This window comes from Capsicum annuum, chromosome 5 (genome assembly GCF_002878395.1).
Source record: "Capsicum annuum cultivar UCD-10X-F1 chromosome 5, UCD10Xv1.1, whole genome shotgun sequence".
Taxonomy (NCBI): Eukaryota; Viridiplantae; Streptophyta; class Magnoliopsida; order Solanales; family Solanaceae; genus Capsicum; species Capsicum annuum.
This window is the reverse complement of record NC_061115.1, coordinates 91,935,576-91,954,711: the sequence shown is the minus strand read 5'-3', so window position 1 is coordinate 91,954,711 and position 19,136 is coordinate 91,935,576. Positions and strand designations below refer to the sequence as shown.

The 19,136-nt window shown below is 40.0% G+C and overlaps 1 protein-coding gene, 1 long non-coding RNA gene and 1 other non-coding gene across 4 annotated transcripts in view; all 3 read left to right on the top strand.

Annotated features, from left to right (window-relative positions):
* Positions 1-1,466: 1,466 nt before the first annotated feature.
* The window catches only part of LOC107870764 (protein LSM12 homolog), a 24,527-nt gene continuing 6,857 nt past the window's right edge, over positions 1,467-19,136 (top strand). Inside the window, exons 1-3 of one of the 2 annotated variants that reach the window (XM_047413094.1) lie at positions 1,467-1,704; positions 1,796-1,958; positions 2,039-2,138. In XM_047413094.1, coding sequence (XP_047269050.1) covers positions 1,542-1,704; positions 1,796-1,958; positions 2,039-2,138 — 426 coding nt within the window. In that variant the 5' untranslated portion in view covers positions 1,467-1,541. The remainder of the gene's footprint in view (positions 1,705-1,795; positions 1,959-2,038; positions 2,139-19,136) is intronic. The other variant, XM_016717405.2, reaches the window with a different exon arrangement.
* On the top strand, positions 10,941-12,920 carry LOC124898903. The gene is made up of 2 exons (XR_007055801.1): positions 10,941-12,384; positions 12,564-12,920. It is a non-coding gene; the product is annotated as an uncharacterized LOC124898903 (long non-coding RNA).
* LOC124899134 lies at positions 11,832-11,970 on the top strand. Its single transcript, XR_007056272.1, has one exon. It is a non-coding gene; the product is annotated as a small nucleolar RNA Z247 (small nucleolar RNA).

Below are 19,136 nucleotides of genomic sequence, written 5' to 3'. Positions count from 1 at the left end.
GTTCGGACCATCTCAATCGGGCTTCCCGTATCTTGCACTCCACTGGAGTCACACCAACCTTCTCCCGGATAGTCTCATTCCGAACTCTATCCCCTCTAGTCAGCCCACACATCCAGCGCAATATCCGCATTTCTGCCACCTTCATTTTTTGGATGTGGGAGTTCTTAACTGGCCAACACTCCGCTCCATACAACATGGCCGGATGGACTACCACCCTGTAGAATTTGCCTTTCAGCTTGGGCGGCACCTTCTTATCACACAACACCCCCGACGCGAGCTTCCACTTCATCCATCCCGCCCCAATACGGTGCGAGACATCCTCGTCAATCTCACCGTTACTCTAGATCACGGACCCGAGATACTTGAGACTATCCCTCTTACATACCTCATGTGATTCCAGCTTCACTACTACCTCATTCTCCCGCCTCACGTCATAATAACAGATATATATGTGTTTGAGAGAGAGTGTGTGTGTGAGTGATAGGGATATTTTAGTTATAAAAAATAATTTTTTGCTTTTGCTTTTTTTAAAAATCAGAATTTTTTTGCTTCTTTGCAGAAGCAGAAAAATTGCTTCTGCTTCTTTTTAAAAGTATTTTTGAAAGTTTACCAAACACTATTTTTTTTTCAAAAAAGTATTTTTTTCTCAAAATAAGTGCTTATTTTGGGAAATAAGCAATCCCAAACATGCACTAAGTCTTGCTTATAAGGTAAGAGTTATACAATATCTCATAAATCAAAACACAATGTGATAGTGTTAACTCTTGCTCATGAAACATAACTTCGTATTTGAAAGTCACAAGTCTTGCATCTACAATGTGATAGTGTCAACTGTTATTCATGGGGCGTAACTTAATTGAAAGAAATCAAAGAAAAGAAAAAAATAATAATTGCAAAAAAAGAAGAAAGATATTAAAAAAGAAAATATAAAACTCAAAGAAAATAAAAAATAAACATAAAAGAAAATATAGAAACTGAGGGAAGAAAAAAATAAAGGTTGATAAAAAATAAAAAAAGAGAAAAAGCAAAAATTAAAATTGAGAAAAATTTAAAAAGAAAAAAAGAGAAAAAATAAAAAAAGGAGAAAGAATTTAAAAAATAAATAAAAGCTGAGAGGAGAAAAGAAGAAATAATTAATGGTTGAGAAAAAAACAAAAAAAAAGTAAAAAGTAAATATCAAAATAAAATTAAAAAAATATTAAAAATAAAAATTGAGAGGAGAAAAGGGAAAAAGTAAATATTGAGAAAAACTAAAAAATAAAAAGAGAGAGAAAGAAAAAATAAAAATAAAATAAAATAAAAGTAAAAGTTAAAAATTAAAAGATAAATTATATGAAATTGTTTTGCAATATTTAATATAAAATTATTTAAAAATATTAAAGATATTGAGAGACAAATAAATAATTATGCGGTAAAATAAAACGAAGAACTAATTTTGTAACTCTATTCTTACGAGGATAAAAGAACAAAGCCATCAAGGATCATTTACTAGTTTACCCAACCTATTCCCTTTCAGCAAAACAAGTCTACTTTACCCATTCATGTCAGCTGCGGAGTGTCTGCCCTGCCCTGCTGTTCCTATGGAAGCTTACAATAACGAAGAGTTCGCTGTTGGATGCGTTTTATCCATCAAGACTACTTTAGGTGACGAGTTTGAAGCCCAAGTTATCGCCTTTGACAAACCCTGCAACATCCTCGTTCTTCATATCCTTTGATTTTCCTATTTGTAATTTTATCTCTTAATTTCTTTTCTTTTTGGTTATTGAGATTTCCTTGACTGTTTCTTTGAAATTACAAGAAGGGGTTTCTGCATCAGGGCATAGGAGAGACATAAGGCTATTGAAAGTCAACTACATAAAAGAGTTCAGTTTTGTTGGTCAAAGTCAAGACCCAATTGATTTCAATAAATGTTATCTTGATCTCACTAGCCTTCAAGCTAGAGAAGAGTCTGCTATAAGGTTCTTCGTCATTTATTTATCAATTTACTATTTGAAATTTGGAAAAATATGAGTTGGTTGTGTTTAATTAAATTTTACAGACAAGCAGAGATAGATGCTGAGAGATTTGGGATTGGAGTCACAGCTGAAGCTCAGAATATATTTGATGCTTTGTCTAAAACGTATGCGCCTCAGATTCTTGTATGTTTTAATGCTAAAGTCAGTAATTTTATTTGTTGATCTTACAGGTAAAGAAATACCAATAGATTTTAACTAATAAAGTGTGCTGCCTTATTTGCCTCCTCTTTATAATATGGCAATTCTTGCACCCAACTCCCTGTGTCTAGGAGTCAAAAAATGGCTCTTTCCTGCTTCGGTTCCTTACTGACTCGAACTACCGATCCCTAGGCTGGAACTAGAGTAGCCTTGGCACTAGAAAAACCTCATTTGTTAAGTTGGATTTTTATTTAATGATTGCATTAAATTTACATCAAATGTATTTGGTTCCCTATTATGCTATATGATTACTATTAATGTCAACCGGGCATGTTCTATTTATCTTTATCTAATAGATGGTGCAGAATAAAGAATTTCTACATCCCCTGTGGAACCTTCCTAAGCCCTTACCCTCTTCCTTTTTGCACTTGCCTTGTTGATTCAAAAGATATGGCATTAGTTAAGAAATACTTTCTTATAATAATTACTTGGCTTCTTTCTAATGGGGTCGCCTTTGCCAACTTATTGGTAGTCTTTTTTTTAATTGTTTCCAACATATAGGTAGTCTAAGTTCCTAATAAAGAGAGTCTCTGACTTCCATTAAGCTATTCTTGGTTTTCAGTGTACATTCAAAAATATAAGACGGTTTAGCGGTATATATATGTATGTATAAATATATATGTGTGTGTAGGTAACGAGCAACCTTTTCTAAGCTTTTCAGTGTTCACTCAAGAATAATTTTTTTCTTTTTGAAAAGGGTAACAAGAAGAAAACTTATGTATAGGTATATACTCATAAAAGAAATAGTCAGAGAAGAAATAAAATTAGGATTGCAGAGGAAGCCAATGGTGTCAAATTGTGCTACAAGAGATCAAGTTGCAAGATAGTGTGTATAAGAAGCACCAGAAGTCTTCCCTTTGTTAAAACACAAAATAAGGTCTCTGATGCTAAGATAAGCTATAGGTTAATTGTCATTACCCCAAAGGTAAAGACAATAACTTACTTTCCATATGACTCCCAGTAACTTCAATGGGTTGCAAGATAAGTTTTTAAACTGGAGGATGAAGGCATAAAAGTCACATTAATGCAACATTGGGTTTACCAAAGTAAGAGATGTGTTGATTGCACTTGCACTTCTTGACTTGCCACTCTGTTAATAATATTACAATATCATACCTAGTATGCCCACGCATCCATCTAAGCATCCTCATCCTCGTCTTTGCTACCTTCATCATCTGAACATACGAGTTCTTGACTAGCCACTCCACCCCGTATAGCATGTTCGATCTAACTATCACTCTATAATACTTACCTTTACATTTCGGTGGTATCTTCTTATCACATAGCACATCGAATGCTTGCCTACATTTCATCCACCTTGCTCCAATATGATGTGCGACATCCTTATCAATCTCCATTTCCTTGTATTACAGACCCAACATACTTGAATCATCCTCTCTTGGAAATGACTTAAATATCAATCCTTGCTTCCCCATCTGCCTCTTATGATGCGAAACTGAACTTGCACTACATGTATTTTGTTTTAATCCTACTTAGTTGAAGCCTTTAGACTCTAGAGTTTGTCTCCAAATCTCCAATCTATCGTTAACTCTTTCGCATGTCATCAATCAATACTATGTCACTACAAATAACATACATCATAGTACTTCCTCTTGATTATGTTGTGTCAATTCATCCATCACCGAAGGCAGATAAAAATAGGCTGAAAGCTGATTCCTAGTATAGCTCCCTCCTGACTCGAAAGTGTTTCGAAGCATTTCCGTAAAACCTTTCTCAGGACTTTGTTGTATGTCTTTTGTAGGTCGATGAACAACATATATTCCGGTCCAGAATTTGATGTTTCCTAAACATCCTACTGAGCAATATGTTGCAACTGCAAAAGATCTATTTAAAGATGTTCTTGATGAACCCTTTGCTCATTTTAACTTCAAAAAGTTCTTGAGAGCTTTATATTCCATTTTGGATCTCAACTCGAATTCCATCATTCATCTATTCTTCTACTTTGAAATTTAAAACTAGATGATAGCTAGTCTTTAGTTCTCGATACTCACAAGTATCAATTCTCTAGTTTGCTCTCTCTCCCCCTCTCTCTCCCTGCTCTCACTGTCTCCCCAAAGCTCCAAAAGTTTTGGGGTTTAAAAATTGAGTATAGTGTTAAAAGGATACAAGATATAAATGAAACCCAATTATCAAGGACAAATAGATGAAGACATTCGTCATATTTAAGCAAAATCTTTTAAGCTTGGAGAGATAAGAGGCTGCGCATTAATTCTTTATGGCTAAAGGAAAGTACTTTGAGCTAAGAGATTCAAGAAATAGCTCACAAGTGTTGTACAGTCTATTGAGAGGAAGAGAAACTTTTTTATGGGCATCTCAGTGCACAAAGCATCAGCATTAGCAGGGTCCGGGAGAGGACTGCACCCCAAGGGGTATGATGTGAACCTACCCTAATGCAAGCATTAGTGGTTTTCACGGCTCGAACCCATGGCCTATAGGTTGCATGGAGACAACTTTACCTTATCTCCAAGGCTCACCTTCCAATAGAGACTTTTTATAAAAACGGTTAAAGTCAACTTCAGTCATTCTTCGTATTATACTAGTAATTGAGTATAGTTTGGTTGCTGGAATATTTCCTTGAATTGGTGTGAGCCTTGTATTAATTGCTGCTGCTTTACTATTACCATCGTTTATGTCTTTATATCTTTATATTATCTTTATATTCTCTTATACTTTTGCCTAGTTGTGGCTGTGGGCAGTAATGGGTGGATAGGGTCATGTCCGAGGGGGTTGGGGCGGGGGATGAGGAAAGGGCGGGAGTGGGAGGGAGGCCAAGGTTTGGCCGCGGGGGAAGTAGTGGAGGGCGTGCGGGTAGTGAAGGTAGGCTGAGGGTTGGGTCTTGGAATATAGGGACCCTGCAGGGCAAGTCCATAGAGCTTGTGAAGACCCTTAGGAAGAGAAGGATCAATATTGCGTATGTTCAGGAGACCAAGTGGGTAGGGTCTAAGGCTAGGGATGTGGATGGTTACAAGCTGTGGTACTCTGGGAGCGAGAGGCGTCGGAATGGAGTTGGCATCTTAGTGGATGAAGAGCTTAGAGGTCAGGTAGTAGAGGTGAAGAGGATCAATGATAGGTTGATGACTATTAAGTTGGTCATTCGGGGGTTTACCCTGAACGTGTGTAGTGCCTATGCACCGCAAGTGGGATCGGAGGGGAGGAGAAGATGCGGTTTTGGGAGGCCTTGGAGGAGGTGGTGAGAGGCGTGCCAAGCTCGGAGAAGATTGTTGTAGCAGGAGATTTCAACGGGCACATCGGGGCGCTACCGGGAGGCTTTGGTGATGTGCATGGTGGTTTTGGTTTTGGGGAGAGAAATGAGGAGGAGGCTACCCTACTGGAGTTTGCGAGGTCCTTTGGGCTGGTGGTGGTGAACTCGGGCTTCCCGAAGAAGGACGAGCACCTGATCACCTTTCGGAGCGCGGTAGCCAGGACCCAGATTGACTTTGTGTTGCTTAGGAAAAGGGATAGGGCGTGGTGTAAGGATTGTAAGGTCATGAGAACCTTTCGACCCAACATAGGCTCTTGGTTATGGATTTGGGTATAAAGAAGAATAGAAAGAGGAGAAGTAGGGAGTGTAGACCTAGAATTAAGTGGGGCGGCTTGACGCCAGTGAAGGCGTGGGAGATAGGGGAGAAGTTGGCAGGAATGGGGGTGTGGGAGTGTAGGGGAGACGTGGATAGTATGTGGGATAGGGCGGCTAGGTGCATCAGGGAGAATGCGAGTGAGGTGTTGGGGGTTTCTAGGGGCCGGGCCGGGCACCATCAGGGGGATTGGTGGTGGAATGAAGAGGTGGAGAAGAAAGTGGGGACCAAGAAAGGGGCGTATGCCAAGTTGGTGGAGAGTAAGGACGAAGAGGAGAAACGGGTAAACAGGAAAGAGTACAAGCTAGCGAGGAAGGAGGCTAAGTCAGCAGTCACGGCAGCTAAGACGGCCGCCTTTGAGAGCCTGTATGCAGGGTTACAAGGGAAGGGAGGGGAGAAAAAGTTGTTTAGACTCGCTAAGGCTAGGGAGAGGAAGGGTCGTGACCTCGATCAGGTGAGGTGCATTAAGGGGGAGGACGGTAGAGTGTTGGTGGAAGACGGCCACATTAAGAATAGATGGCAGTCGTACTTTCATAGGCTCTTGAATGGCGAAGGGGATAGAGCTATTGTGTTAGGGGAACTGGAGCACTCAGAGGAGTGTCGGGATTTTAGCTATTGTAGACGTTTTAAGGTAGAAGAGGTTAGACAGGCTGTTCGCAGAATGCGAAGGGGTAGGGCGACGGGGCCGGATGAGATACCGGCCGAGTTTTGGAAGTTCGTTGGAGAGGCTGGTCTGAGGTGGTTGACGGGATTGTTTAATGAAATCTTCAAGACGGCAAAGATGCCCGAGGCTTGGAGGTGGAGCACCATGATACCTCTCTATAAGAATAAGGGGGACATCCAGAGTTGCAACAACTATAGGGGTATTAAGTTATTGAGTCACTCTATGAAAATCTGGGAGAGAGTGGTCGAGGTGAGGCTGAGACGGATAGTGTCTATTTCAGAAAACCAGTTTGGATTTATGCCTGGCCGCTCGACGACGGAGGCAATTCACCTGGTACGGAGGTTGGTGGAACAGTATAGGGAGAGGAAGAAGGACCTGCACATGGTGTTTATCGACCTGGAGAAGGCCTACGACAAAGTCCCTAGGGAGGTGCTTTGGAGATGCTTGGAGGTGAGGGGAGTACCGCTGGCATATATCAGAGCAATCAAGGATATGTATGATGGAGCGAAAACTAAGGTGAGGACGGCGGGAGGAGACTCAGAACATTTCACGGTCCGGACAGGGTTGCATCAGGGATCTACTCTTAGTCCCTTTTTGTTTGCAGTGGTAATGGATGTGTTAACGCGGCGTATTCAAGGGGAGGTGCCGTGGTGTATGCTTTTTGCAGACGATGTAGTTCTGATAGCTGAGACCCGAGAGGGTGTGAGCGACAAATTAGAGGTGTGGAGGCAAACCCTTGAGTATAAAGGGTTCAGGGTGAGCAGAAGCAAGACAGAGTATGTGGAATGCAAGTTTAATGACATGAGGAGGGAGAACGAGGTAGTAGTGAAGCTGGAATCACAGGAGGTAGGTAAGAGGGAGAGTTTCAAGTATCTCGGGTCCGTGATCCAGAGTAACGGTGAGATTGATGAGGATGTCTCGCACCGTATTGGGGCGGGATGGATGAAGTGGAAGCTCGCGTCGGGGGTGCTGTGTGATAAGAAGGTGCCGCCTAAGCTTAAAGGCAAATTCTACAGGGCGGTAGTCCGTCCGGCCATGTTGTATGGAGCGGAGTGTTGGCCAGTGAAGAACTCCCACATCCAAAAGATGAGGGTGGCAGAAATGCGGATGTTGCGCTGGATGTGTGGGCTGACTAGAGGGGATAGAGTTCGGAATGAGAACATCCGGGAGAAGGTTGGTGTGACACCAGTGGAGTGCAAGATGCGGGAAGCCCGATTGAGATGGTTCGGACACGTGAAAAGGAGGGGCATGGATGCCCCGGTCCGTAGGTGTGAGAGGCTAGCGTTGGATGGGTTTAAGCGGGGTAGGGGTAGGCCGAAGAAGTACTGGGGTGAGGTGATTAGGCGAGACATGGAGCAGTTACAGCTCACCGAGGACATGACCCTAGATAGGAAGGTCTGGAGGACGCGAATCAGGGCAGAGGACTAGGGCCAGCCTGAGTCGCTAGTGTAGGGAACTACTTGGTGGGGGTTTATGCATGTTAGGAGCCCGTGTCCCATGTTTTATTATGGATCTGTGTGTTTTCCTTTGTTTTAGATTACTTATGGGTGCCGTATTTATGTTATGTAATCTTGTAACCTTGTGTTATGCTTTACTATGTGTTTGTGTGGTACCGCGTGTCTTGAGCCGGGGGTCTATCGGAAACAGCCTTTCTACTTCTTCAGAGGTAGAGGTATGGACTGCGTACATCCTACCCCCCCAGACCCCACCAGGTGGGAATACACTGGGTTTGTTGTTGTTGTTGTTTTGGTTAAAGTCAACTTCAGCATATGATATTTATGTAGGTGATGGGTTTCATATCATAAGGAATTGGAAATTTGTGTAGTATATAGAGACTATTGAACACATATGCAATATTGTGCAAATTATTTATATGAATGGTACTTGCTTACCCACCCGCGTGTTCTCCTATATGAGTTATGCATACTCGATTTCAAGTTAAAATAAAGGAGGAGGATTCCAGTAAGGTGACACTAAGGGTAAAATTAATTGGATTTGTGAAGTAGGAAAGCTAGATAGAAAATTAGAATTTTATAACAGGTTATTTAAGGAGAAATCTAGAAATTTAGATACATTTTAGGAAATGATTGGGTGGGGAATTTATTCGAGCCTTGGATGAAAATGAGTAGAGAATCTACTGTTGCTCTTTTGAGAAGTGGACATAATTGAAATTTGTTATGAGGAAAAATTGTTTTGATTGGGAAGTTGATGACATGATCACATGATTTTAGTTTGGCATCATTTGAAAATGATAAAGATGATCATTTTAGTATGGACTGTGCTGAAAGATAGCTTTTTACAATCAAAGGTTTCTTACATCGTTTTGGTTCCAGTAATAGGTTATACTCTTGGTTGTGAAAGGTTATATTGGGGTCCAAGGTGCCATTTTAAAGTGGAATGTTATTGCGAGGTTTTGGTTCATGATGATTGTTTAACTAGAGCAAACTTGCGGAATATGGTTTTCATATGTGCAACAGGTGCTTCTTTTGTAGAAGTGGTGTTGAAGACAATAAGAGTTGGTTTTGTAACTTTGAAGTCATTGGGCAACTTTGATAGTTGATTTTCACATTATAGGGTTAAGGATTTTCCTTATAGCTATTTGTTCTGTTGAGGCAGTATTGGGCTGAAAAAGATTTGGAGGTCTATTTCGGTTTGGTTTTTTCATGGACTATTTGGAGAGTGAGGAACTTGAGATGTTTTGAAAGCAAAGTTTTATCTACTCATATGTTGAAGTTTAGATGTTTGCATAACTTAGCTTCTCGGGGAATCTAGTGATAATTATGAAGAGGGTAAAGTTGATATAGAATTTATAATCTCCTTGCACGGATGATGATGTGGTTTTTGATTAAAAACATTTTGTTATCCAGAAAACAATAGAGCCCATGATTTATGCTTGAAATTAAGTTCTAAAGGCATCTTTCCCTATGAGACAGGTCATCAATTGTTGTCCTATCTGAAATAGGATATTCGTCTCTTAGGTGGCTTTATACTAAAGGCATAAGAGATTTACCAGAATATGTACAAAATACATCGATACATTTTTGTAATTCTATGAGAAGTTTGACGAAATCTAGGAATTCCTATGGTAAGTCGCCAACATATCGTGCATAGCAAATCAACAACAACATACCCTGTGTACTCCTCCAAAGTGAGGTCTGGGAGGGTAAGAATACACAGTCCGTACCTCTACTTCAATGGTGAGGTAGAGTCTTTTTTCAGTAGATAACAGTAATGTAGCAGAGGATGTAATAAAAGTACAAGAAACAATAGGTAGTACCAAAACAACAAATAGTATTAGAAACAAGACTACTACAGAATAATACTATATTTAGTCTACTCGACATAACCAGTATCACCAAACTAAAACAAGAAACTACAAGCACAGCACTACGACCACTAATATAGACAACAAGACACAACATTCCTACCTACTAGCAAGGACTCACTCCTTTCTACTAGTCTTCTGCCCTAATCCGCATTCCACACCTTTCTATCTAAGACCATTTTCTCGATAAGTTGTAACTGTGCCATATCCTGTCTAATCACCTCTCTCTAATATTTCTTCGGTCTACCTCTACCTCCTGAATCCGTTCATAGCCAACCTCATATCTTTACACTGGCCATCCACATATCTTCTCATCACATACCCGAATTATCTCAACATTACTTTCCGCATCTTGTCTTCCACGAAGTAACTCCCACCTTATCTCGAATAACTTCATTCCTAATCCAATATCTCTTCGTAAATTGATACATCCATGGTAGCATCCTCATTTCTATCGCCTTCATATTTTGTACGTGAGAGTTCTTGACTGGCCAACATGCTCCATACAACATAACTGGTCTAACTGCGACTTTATAGAACTTGCCTTTTAAGTTTAGGAGGCATCGTCCTATCACACAAGACTCCAGATGCGAGCCTCCGTTTCATCCACTCTGCAGAAATATGGGGTGTAACATCCTCATCAATCTCATCATTTTCCTGTATAATAGACTCAAGATACTTGAAACTACCTCCCTTTTGGATGGTCTGTGTACCAAGCCTCACATCCACATTAGTCTCATGCATCACCTCATTGAACTTGCACTCCAAAATATTCAGTTTTGGTCCTACCCTTTAGACTTCATGGTCAGTCTCAAACTTCCAACTTAGTATTAACTCTTTTGCGAGTCTTATCAATCAAAACTACGTCATCAGCAAATAACATACACCATGACACCTCACTCTGAATTTGCTGTGTCAATACATCCATCACTAAGGCAAATAAAAATGGATTAAGGGACGATCCCTGGTGTAACCCCATTCCATCAACACGGGAAAGTTCTCCAAAAGTCTCTTTCCATATTTCTAACTCGGATCTTGGCTCCATCGTACATGTCCTCAATCAGCTTAGTGTACATCATAGGTGTGTTTTTTCCTCCCAGCACCTCTATAGAACCTCCTTGTGGACTTTGTCGAAAGTCTTTCTAGGTCAATGAACACTATATTCTAGTCCTTCCTCTCCTATAATGCTCCACCAGTCTCCTCACAAGGTGAATGGCTTCTGTATTCGAGTGTCCTTGTTAGAGATAAATGTTATCCCTGTAACATATCCAATAGTGGATAGGCAATAGAACTCCCGGGTCAACTAACTCTCTTTGATCTAATCCTAGTGCAGCGTACGTCTCTCTGAATCTTTGTGTATTTATAGGAGTTAAACATACTTCCAATATCATCAAATATAAGAACATTATTTGCCTCTACTTTCCAAACCTTTCATGGTATCAGAGAATAGCTAAAACTCATGTCTCATGGCTTCACCATCGCTCACAAGTTTCACTACTTCATCCCTAACCCAAAATAATAGTTTCTCCGCTCCAAATATGTCCCATTCACAAGTTATTAAACTTGATGGGAATAATTATATCCTGTGATTTACAGGTAGATGGTTCTACCAATATTAAGAGGCCACGACCTAGAAGGTTATGTTGATGGTTCTCTCTAGTGTTCGCAGAAGGTCGTTGTGAGTAGTCCAAAGGAAGGAACTACCGCTGAATCATCCATCAATCCCTCTTTTTTGTCTTGGAAGAAACAAGATCAATTACTATTTGGTTGGTTACTTTCTTCTCTAATTGAGGGTGTTTTCGGTCAAGTTGTTGGTTGTTCGACTTCAAAAGAAGTTTGGCAAACAGGGGAAAACATGTTTGCGTCTCAATCTAGGGCTAGGATTATGCAACTGCGTCTGCAGTTACAGACCACGAAGAGGGTACTATGTCCAATGTCGATTATATGCGAAAGATGAAAAGGGTATTTTGTCCATGATCGACTATATGCAAAAGATGAAAACATTTACAGATAACCTTGAGGCAACAGCTCAACCAGTTACTGATGACAATCTGATTTTGTATATTTTAGGTGGTCTAGGACCTTATTACGATGCACTTGTTGTGTCTGCCACATCTGGGTCCGAGCAGATCACCTTGGTGGATCTCTATGACTTGTTGCTTAGTCATGAATACAGGTTGGAGCGAACACTTGATGTTGATAGCATTGGGCAATCAAATCTCATGGTAAGGAACTCCTATTCTCAAAAAGGGGACAATAATGCAGGCTTTAGGAAGAATCAAAATTCTGGTGGTTATAATGGTGGAAAAGGAGGCAGGGGTCATGGCAGGAATACAAATACACGTCAATCCACCTCAAAATTTTCAAACTCAAATACGGCTCAATGCCACATTTGCTCTAAATTTGGACACTGCCCTCAATTGTTACCATAGGTATGATTAGCTGCTATGGTGGTGCATCTATCGAGTGTCATGGATCCTTCCTGATACCCGGATTTTGGAGCAATAAATCACTTGACCAATGAATTGAGCAATTTGAATGTGCGTGACGAATACATTGGCAATGAACAACTTCATGTTGGGAATGGTACAAGTTCGAAAATTTCTTATGTTGGTGATTCAAAAATATCTACAGCTTCTCATGCTTTATTTTTGAGGGATATTCTTCATGTGCCAGAGATCACTAAAAATTTGTCAAGTGTGGTACAATTTACCTCTGACAATGATGTGGTTTTTGAATTTCACCCTGGTTCTTGTCTTGTGAAGGATCGGGCAACACGGAAAGTACTACTGGACGGGACTCTTGAGCAGGACTTTTACAAGATTCTACCAAATGCTTTCTCCAAGTCACCGATTCAACCTCAAGCTTTGCTTACAACCACTTCCTCCTTCGAACTGTGGCACAACACTTAGGCTTTGCACCAATAAAAGCAATTAATAAAGTTATTCGGACACTTCAAGTTCCAGTCTTGAATCACTCTTTGTTTCATGTTTGTGGTTCATGCCAATACGGAAAGAGTCATCGTCTTTCCTTTTCTAGTTCCTGTTATCCTTTAGATTTAATATATTCTGATGTATGGGGACCATCTCCGTATCTTGCTAATAATAAATTTCTCTATTATGTTTTATTTCTTGATGATTTTAGCAAATATTTTGGGATTTTACCAATGAAGGCTAAACATGAAGTGTTCGACATTTTCTTACGTTTTAAGTCTCAAATTGAAAACTTATTTGAACGTAAGATAAATGTTGTACGATCTGGTTGGGGCGGTGAATACCAAAAATGTTCCAAGTTCTTTGCCAAAACCGGCATTATACATCGTGTATCTTGCCCTTATACTCATGAACAAAATGGTTTCACCGAGCGTAAACATAGACATGTCATTGAGACAAGGCCGCACGTTACTTGCTCATGCCTCAATTCCTCTTCACTTTTGGGATGAAGCCCTTTCTGCTGCTGTTTCTGATAAATAGAATGCTTACGCTTCTTCTTCGCAATATTTCTCCCTTTGAAACACTATTTGGTAAATCACCAGATTATCACTTTTTGCAAGTTCTCGGATGTGCTTGTTATCCTTATCTTAGGGCATACAATTCTCATAAGCTTGCCTTTAGATCTAAACAATGTGTTTTCATGGGTATAGCTCCACCATAAGGGATACAAATGTTATCATGTTCCTAGTAGCCGGATATACATATCTCGACATGTAGTGTTTGATGAGTCTTTATTCCCTTTCTCTAAGGTTTGTCTGCCTGTTCATGCGCAAACTCTTCCTCCTCCCTTGCATCCTCTACCAGTTGTGGCACCATGCAGTAGCCTTTAGTCCGTACCTCACAGTTCTTCTAATATGTCACCATCTCCTAGCACACAACCTAATGGCCCAATTCCTCTCCTAGTAGATACCAATACTTTACTGGCAATTGATTTGATTGTTGACTTGCCATTTGAGAATGTCCCTGCTGCTCCGTCTTCTACTGCTCCAGCTCCCTCAGTCTAAATATACAGCTACTCCGCCCTCTCACCATATGGTAACTCGCCTAAAGGCCAAGTCGTCCACCTTGCAAGCCAATACCACCACTAAATACCCTCTACCACCTTCAAATCTCCCTCTTGAACCTACCTGTTTTACTCAAGCAAACAAAGATTCAAATTGGAGACAAGCTATGCTTGATGAGTACAATGTTCTCATTCAAAATGGTACATGGTCCTTAGTACTTTCCACGTCTGCCAAGAATCTTGTGGGATATAAGTGGGTGTTCAAGTTGAAACTTAATCCGAATGGCTCTATTGATCGCCACAAAGCAAGACTCGCGGCTAAGGGTTTCAATCAAGAAACCGGGGTGGATTATCATGAAACCTTTAGACCAGTGGTTAAACGCACTACTGTTCGTGTTGTGTTAAGTTGGCTTTATCATGGGGCTGGTCAGTTAGACAACTTGATGTTAAAGATGCATTTCTCTGTGGTGAATTATGTGAGGAGGTGTACATGACACAACCATCCGACTTTGTGAATCCCAAGTTCCCTAATTATGTTTGCAAGATTCACAAAAGCTCTATATGGACTCAAACAGGCTCCTCAAGCTAGGTTCGATCATCGTAGCTCATCTTTATATGCACTTGGTTTTTCCTCTTGCTGGTTAGACTTGTCCTTTTTCATAAGGAACCAGGCTTCTCACATCACCATTGTGTTAGTGTACTGGAAGTTAAGGCAATTGTTTCACAGCTTCTCTGCAATCTATCATCCGTGTTTGCTCTTAGACTTGGGGTCTCTTAGGAATTGAAGCTTCCTACACCTCTAAAGGGCTGGTTCTTTGCCAAATCAAGTACATTCGGGACTTACTGACTAGAGTTGCTGATAAAGAAATGGACCTTGGGCCTAACTCAACCTCAAAAGCTAGCTCATGAGGGGAGGATTGCCCAAGACCATATAAGTAGACCAAGGACCCTTTAACCCACCGATGTGGGACTCCCAACAATTTCCATGGATGATGCGAAGCCTGTTTCATCTTCGAGTCATGCTTGATGTCACTACACCACAGCTGTGCTTGTGGAGGACTGTTAGAGATAAATGTTTCCTAGGCAATAAGACTCCTAGATCGACTAACTCTCTTTGAACTATTCCGAGTGTAGCATACGTCTCTGTATCTGTGTGTATTTATAGGAGATAAACATACCCCCAACATCATCAATATATGATCATTATTTGCCTCTGCTTCCCAGACCTTTCAGTCCTGACATGAATCCGAACAGATTCTCAAAAATAATCACGATCCCCCGCAACCTCAGCTTCACCACCTCTCCCAAACCTTCATAGTGTGGCTCAACAACTTTATACCTGTATAATTATTGCAATTCTGGTTGTCACTCCTGTTCTTGTACGACAGAATCATCGTACTCCATCTCCAAGCTTCGAGCATCTTTTTTTTTTTTTTGACAATGGTAAAAGTCATCAAAAAAGCTTGAAGCCAAAATTATGTCATTGCATCTACATCCAAAAGAGTAAAAACAATAGACTAACACTAAATCCTATCTCATCTTACAAGGATCCTAGGATGTCTACTATAGAAACTGGGTCATCTATATACTCCGAGCTACACCAATAACAAAAACTAATAATGCAGCTCATCTTTAACTTTTGAAGAGAGTTGCTGGTGCCTTCAAAACACCTAGAGTTTCTCTCTTTCCAAATGGTCCACCATATTACTGCCGGGACAAATCTCCATTTGCCTTTGTTAGTGCTACCACTACCCTCAGAATTCCAGCTAGTTAGCGCCTCCCCTGTTCTTCCCGGCATGGTCCATCTTATGCCTCTGAAGTTGGTAAAAAGATTACAAAGCTGGCTGACCACTTACAGTGAAGAAACAAATGATTAATTGTCTCGGCATTATGTTCACAAAAAAAGCATCTTGAGTAGGTTCGTTAAAATAGCTTCCTTCACGACCAACCAAGTGAAAATGGCTACTTTATATGGAATTTTTACTTTCCAGATAAGCTTCCAAGGCAAAAAACTAATCTGAGATCCCATGTGATTCATGTCTTTATAGGCAGAACTTACAGCAAAAATGCCCTTGCTGTGGCATTTCCATGTTAGGGTATCTTCTCCTTCCTGCATCTTCACCGTCCTGGAAATGACATAAACAACTTAGTGAGCCACTCCATAACCGCTCTGTCTGTGCACTTCCAGAAATTGACTGGAATGTCGTTTGGCCTAGTCGCTGTACCTCTATGCATCCTATGGATAGCACCCTTAACCTTTTCAACCTTAGTACGCCTACATTAACCATGGTTGCGACACCTTTCTGAGTGCTCCAAATCCCTCAATGCAATGCTTTTGTCCCCCTCTTCGTTCAAGAGTTTATGGAAGTATGACTGACTTGGTTCTACTTCAAGCTGATTATGAATTGGTCGACTTTGTTACATCAAGCTGCCGCGTTGCCGCGTTGTTTCTACTTCACTGTTTGACTTCAGAAACTAAGGGTACTTGGCACTGTTGAATTTGCAGATGGTATTTTCTAGTGGTTGTTATAATAGTTATTTTTGCGCATCCAAGGGTGTGACCTAATGGTCAGATAAGTGGGTTTGAGCATAATAGGTTCAAATCCCAGGACAAAACACTAGGTGATTTATTCCCATTAGTTCTAGCCTTGGTGGACAATATAGCTAGGTGGTAGGTAATTCATGGAATTAGTCAAGGTGCGCACAGGCTAGCCTGGACACCACAGTTATAAAAAAATCGTAACTTTTTTCCGGTTTTACCAGCAAAGTCATTTGAGTTATGATGTATTTTTTTATGTTTTGACTCCTAAAAAATGTGGTAGCTTTTCCAAATTGCAAGTGAAGAAATATGTTAAAATCATTCAAATGTATATTGCAAATGGAAATAGACAAAGTGAAGAAAGTCTATACCCAGATGTTTACAACTTAATGCATCACCATCAAAGGTATATTGCAGAACTGTGGATGCCTGATGGGTGGAGATTTAATTTCAGAAGGCAATTTAATACAACAACAACAACAAACCCAGTGTATTCCCACACAGTGGGGTTTGGGGAGGGTAAGATGTACGCAGTCCATACCACTACCTCCGGAGAAGTAGAAAGGCTGTTTCCGATAGACCAGAAGGCAATTTAATGATTGGGAAATTCCTAGAGTGGCAGAGTTTATTAGCAGAGTTGAGCAGTTCAGTGGACTAAGAGAAGGGAATGATCAGAACTATGGTGGCAAGGATGTGAGAAGGGTGCTTTCAAAGTGCAGAAGGCATACATGAGAATGAACAATCCCATTCAGCAGCGTAGCAGATGGCCTTAGAAAAACATTTGGAAAACAAAAATCCCTTACAAAGTAGCATGTTTTGTATGGCTATTGGCTAAATAAGCAGTGGTTACTCAGGAGAATCTCATGAAGAGGGGGATAGTTTTGTGTCCCAGATGTTACTTGTGTGGAGGTCAGCAGAGACAGTGAGCCATCTATTTTACATTTTGCAAAATAACCGGACAACTTTGGAGATTATTTTTAAATTTAAGAGGAACATTATGGTGCATGCCTTGAAGAATTTCAGAGGCAGAGGCACTTCTTAGCTGGGAACAGGCTGGATTACAGGCAAAGTGCAGAAGCATATGGAGTATTGTTCCTGCAGGCATCTGGTGGACTATTTGGAAGGAAAGAAACTCTAGGTGTTTTGAGATTATAGAAAATAGTATGCAACAGATTTAAGTTAAACTGCATTCTGATTCTGTGTTTTTGGTGTAATCAGATCCTCATTAATGATCTTGTTTCTATTATGGATGTTTTAGATTCATTATAGATATAGGATCATAGTTTCTTTTTTGGAAGGTTTCATATAGATATGGTTGTAGTACAACCTTTGTACTGACTTGTTTAAAGATATATATAACAAAGTTAGCAGTTTCAAAAAAAAAAAATGTTATGATCATTCTAAGTCCTGGTGACCTTCCAAAGTCTTTTCTGATCTCTTTCTTCTTCGTTTCTTTTTCTACCTATTTTCCGCACTATCAAATATGATAAACTCTCAACTTATCAGCTTTTTCTTTTCCTTTTTTTTTAAACTAGTACTTTGTATATTTCTCAGAAGACTGTACATGACTGTACATGCGTTGTACTGGAAAACCATATTTACATCATTTACTTCAATATCCTACTATCTTCTCCTAAATTGAATCTAGAACATTAATTATAGAGATAGCATCATTTGAGTGTGCTTGATTACACCAAAAACATAGTAACAAAAGGCAGTTAAGCTTAATCTTTTGCATACTACTCTCTATGCTCTCAAAACACCTAGCATTCCTCTCCTTCCAAATTGTCCACCAGATACATGCCGGGACAATTCTCCTTCTCTCTCTGTTCTTTGCCTGCTCGGCAGCTTCTTCCCAGCTTTGTATTGTTTTTGTAATCTTTCCAGGCATAGTCCATGATAGACCTCTTAAGATTTAAGAACCTCCTCCATAGTTGTCCAGTGATTTTGCGATGAAGAAAAAGATGATTAACTCTCTCCATTTTCCCCACAAAAAAGCCATCTTGGATAGTGTTATCTCTCGCTTCATCAAATTATCTGGAGTGGAAACTGCTTCCTTGGCTAGCAACCAGACAAAACATGCTACTTTGAGTGGGATTTTATTTTTCCAAATGTTTTTCCGTGGCCAGTTCCTTACACACTGGGAAGTTTGATTCAACCAGCTATAAGCACAACCTAAGTTGCTCGGACTCGGGTGCGGGTGTCGGACACGGGTGCGGATCTGAGTGTCGGATCCTTCATGATTGAATTTTTAAGATTCGGGGATATGGATCTGGATACGGATATGGGTGCGGGGACTCGGCAAAAAAAAATTTAAAAGTTTATACATATAGTTACAAAAATATCAAATATGCATAATTATATATATGAGAGATATTGTGAAAAACTTACATGTAACTTGTGCCTTGTAGAGTTAGATCATGAAGGAACGAGGCCGCAAGCAAATACACCTCTTTAAAAGGGCATGATTCATTCCTTTTCCTACAACTCACACATCAAAGTATTAAAATAAGATAGTATAACTATTGAAATATACCAAATAAAAAACTAAAACAAATCTAAGATTAAGAGAGATATGAAACATACCTTTTAGTCTTTTGGAAGTAAGTCGAGATGACTAGACGAGTTACTAAGTTAGAATCAAACAGACCAAGAGAAAGTCACGAGAGACACAAGTCAATTAACCATTCAAATTAAGAGTCAAATGATCACCAAAAATCATACATAAACTACATGTTCACAAGTTCATATACCAAAAATAATTACATAAAATTTACATTTAAACTAAGTTCTATTTGAAACA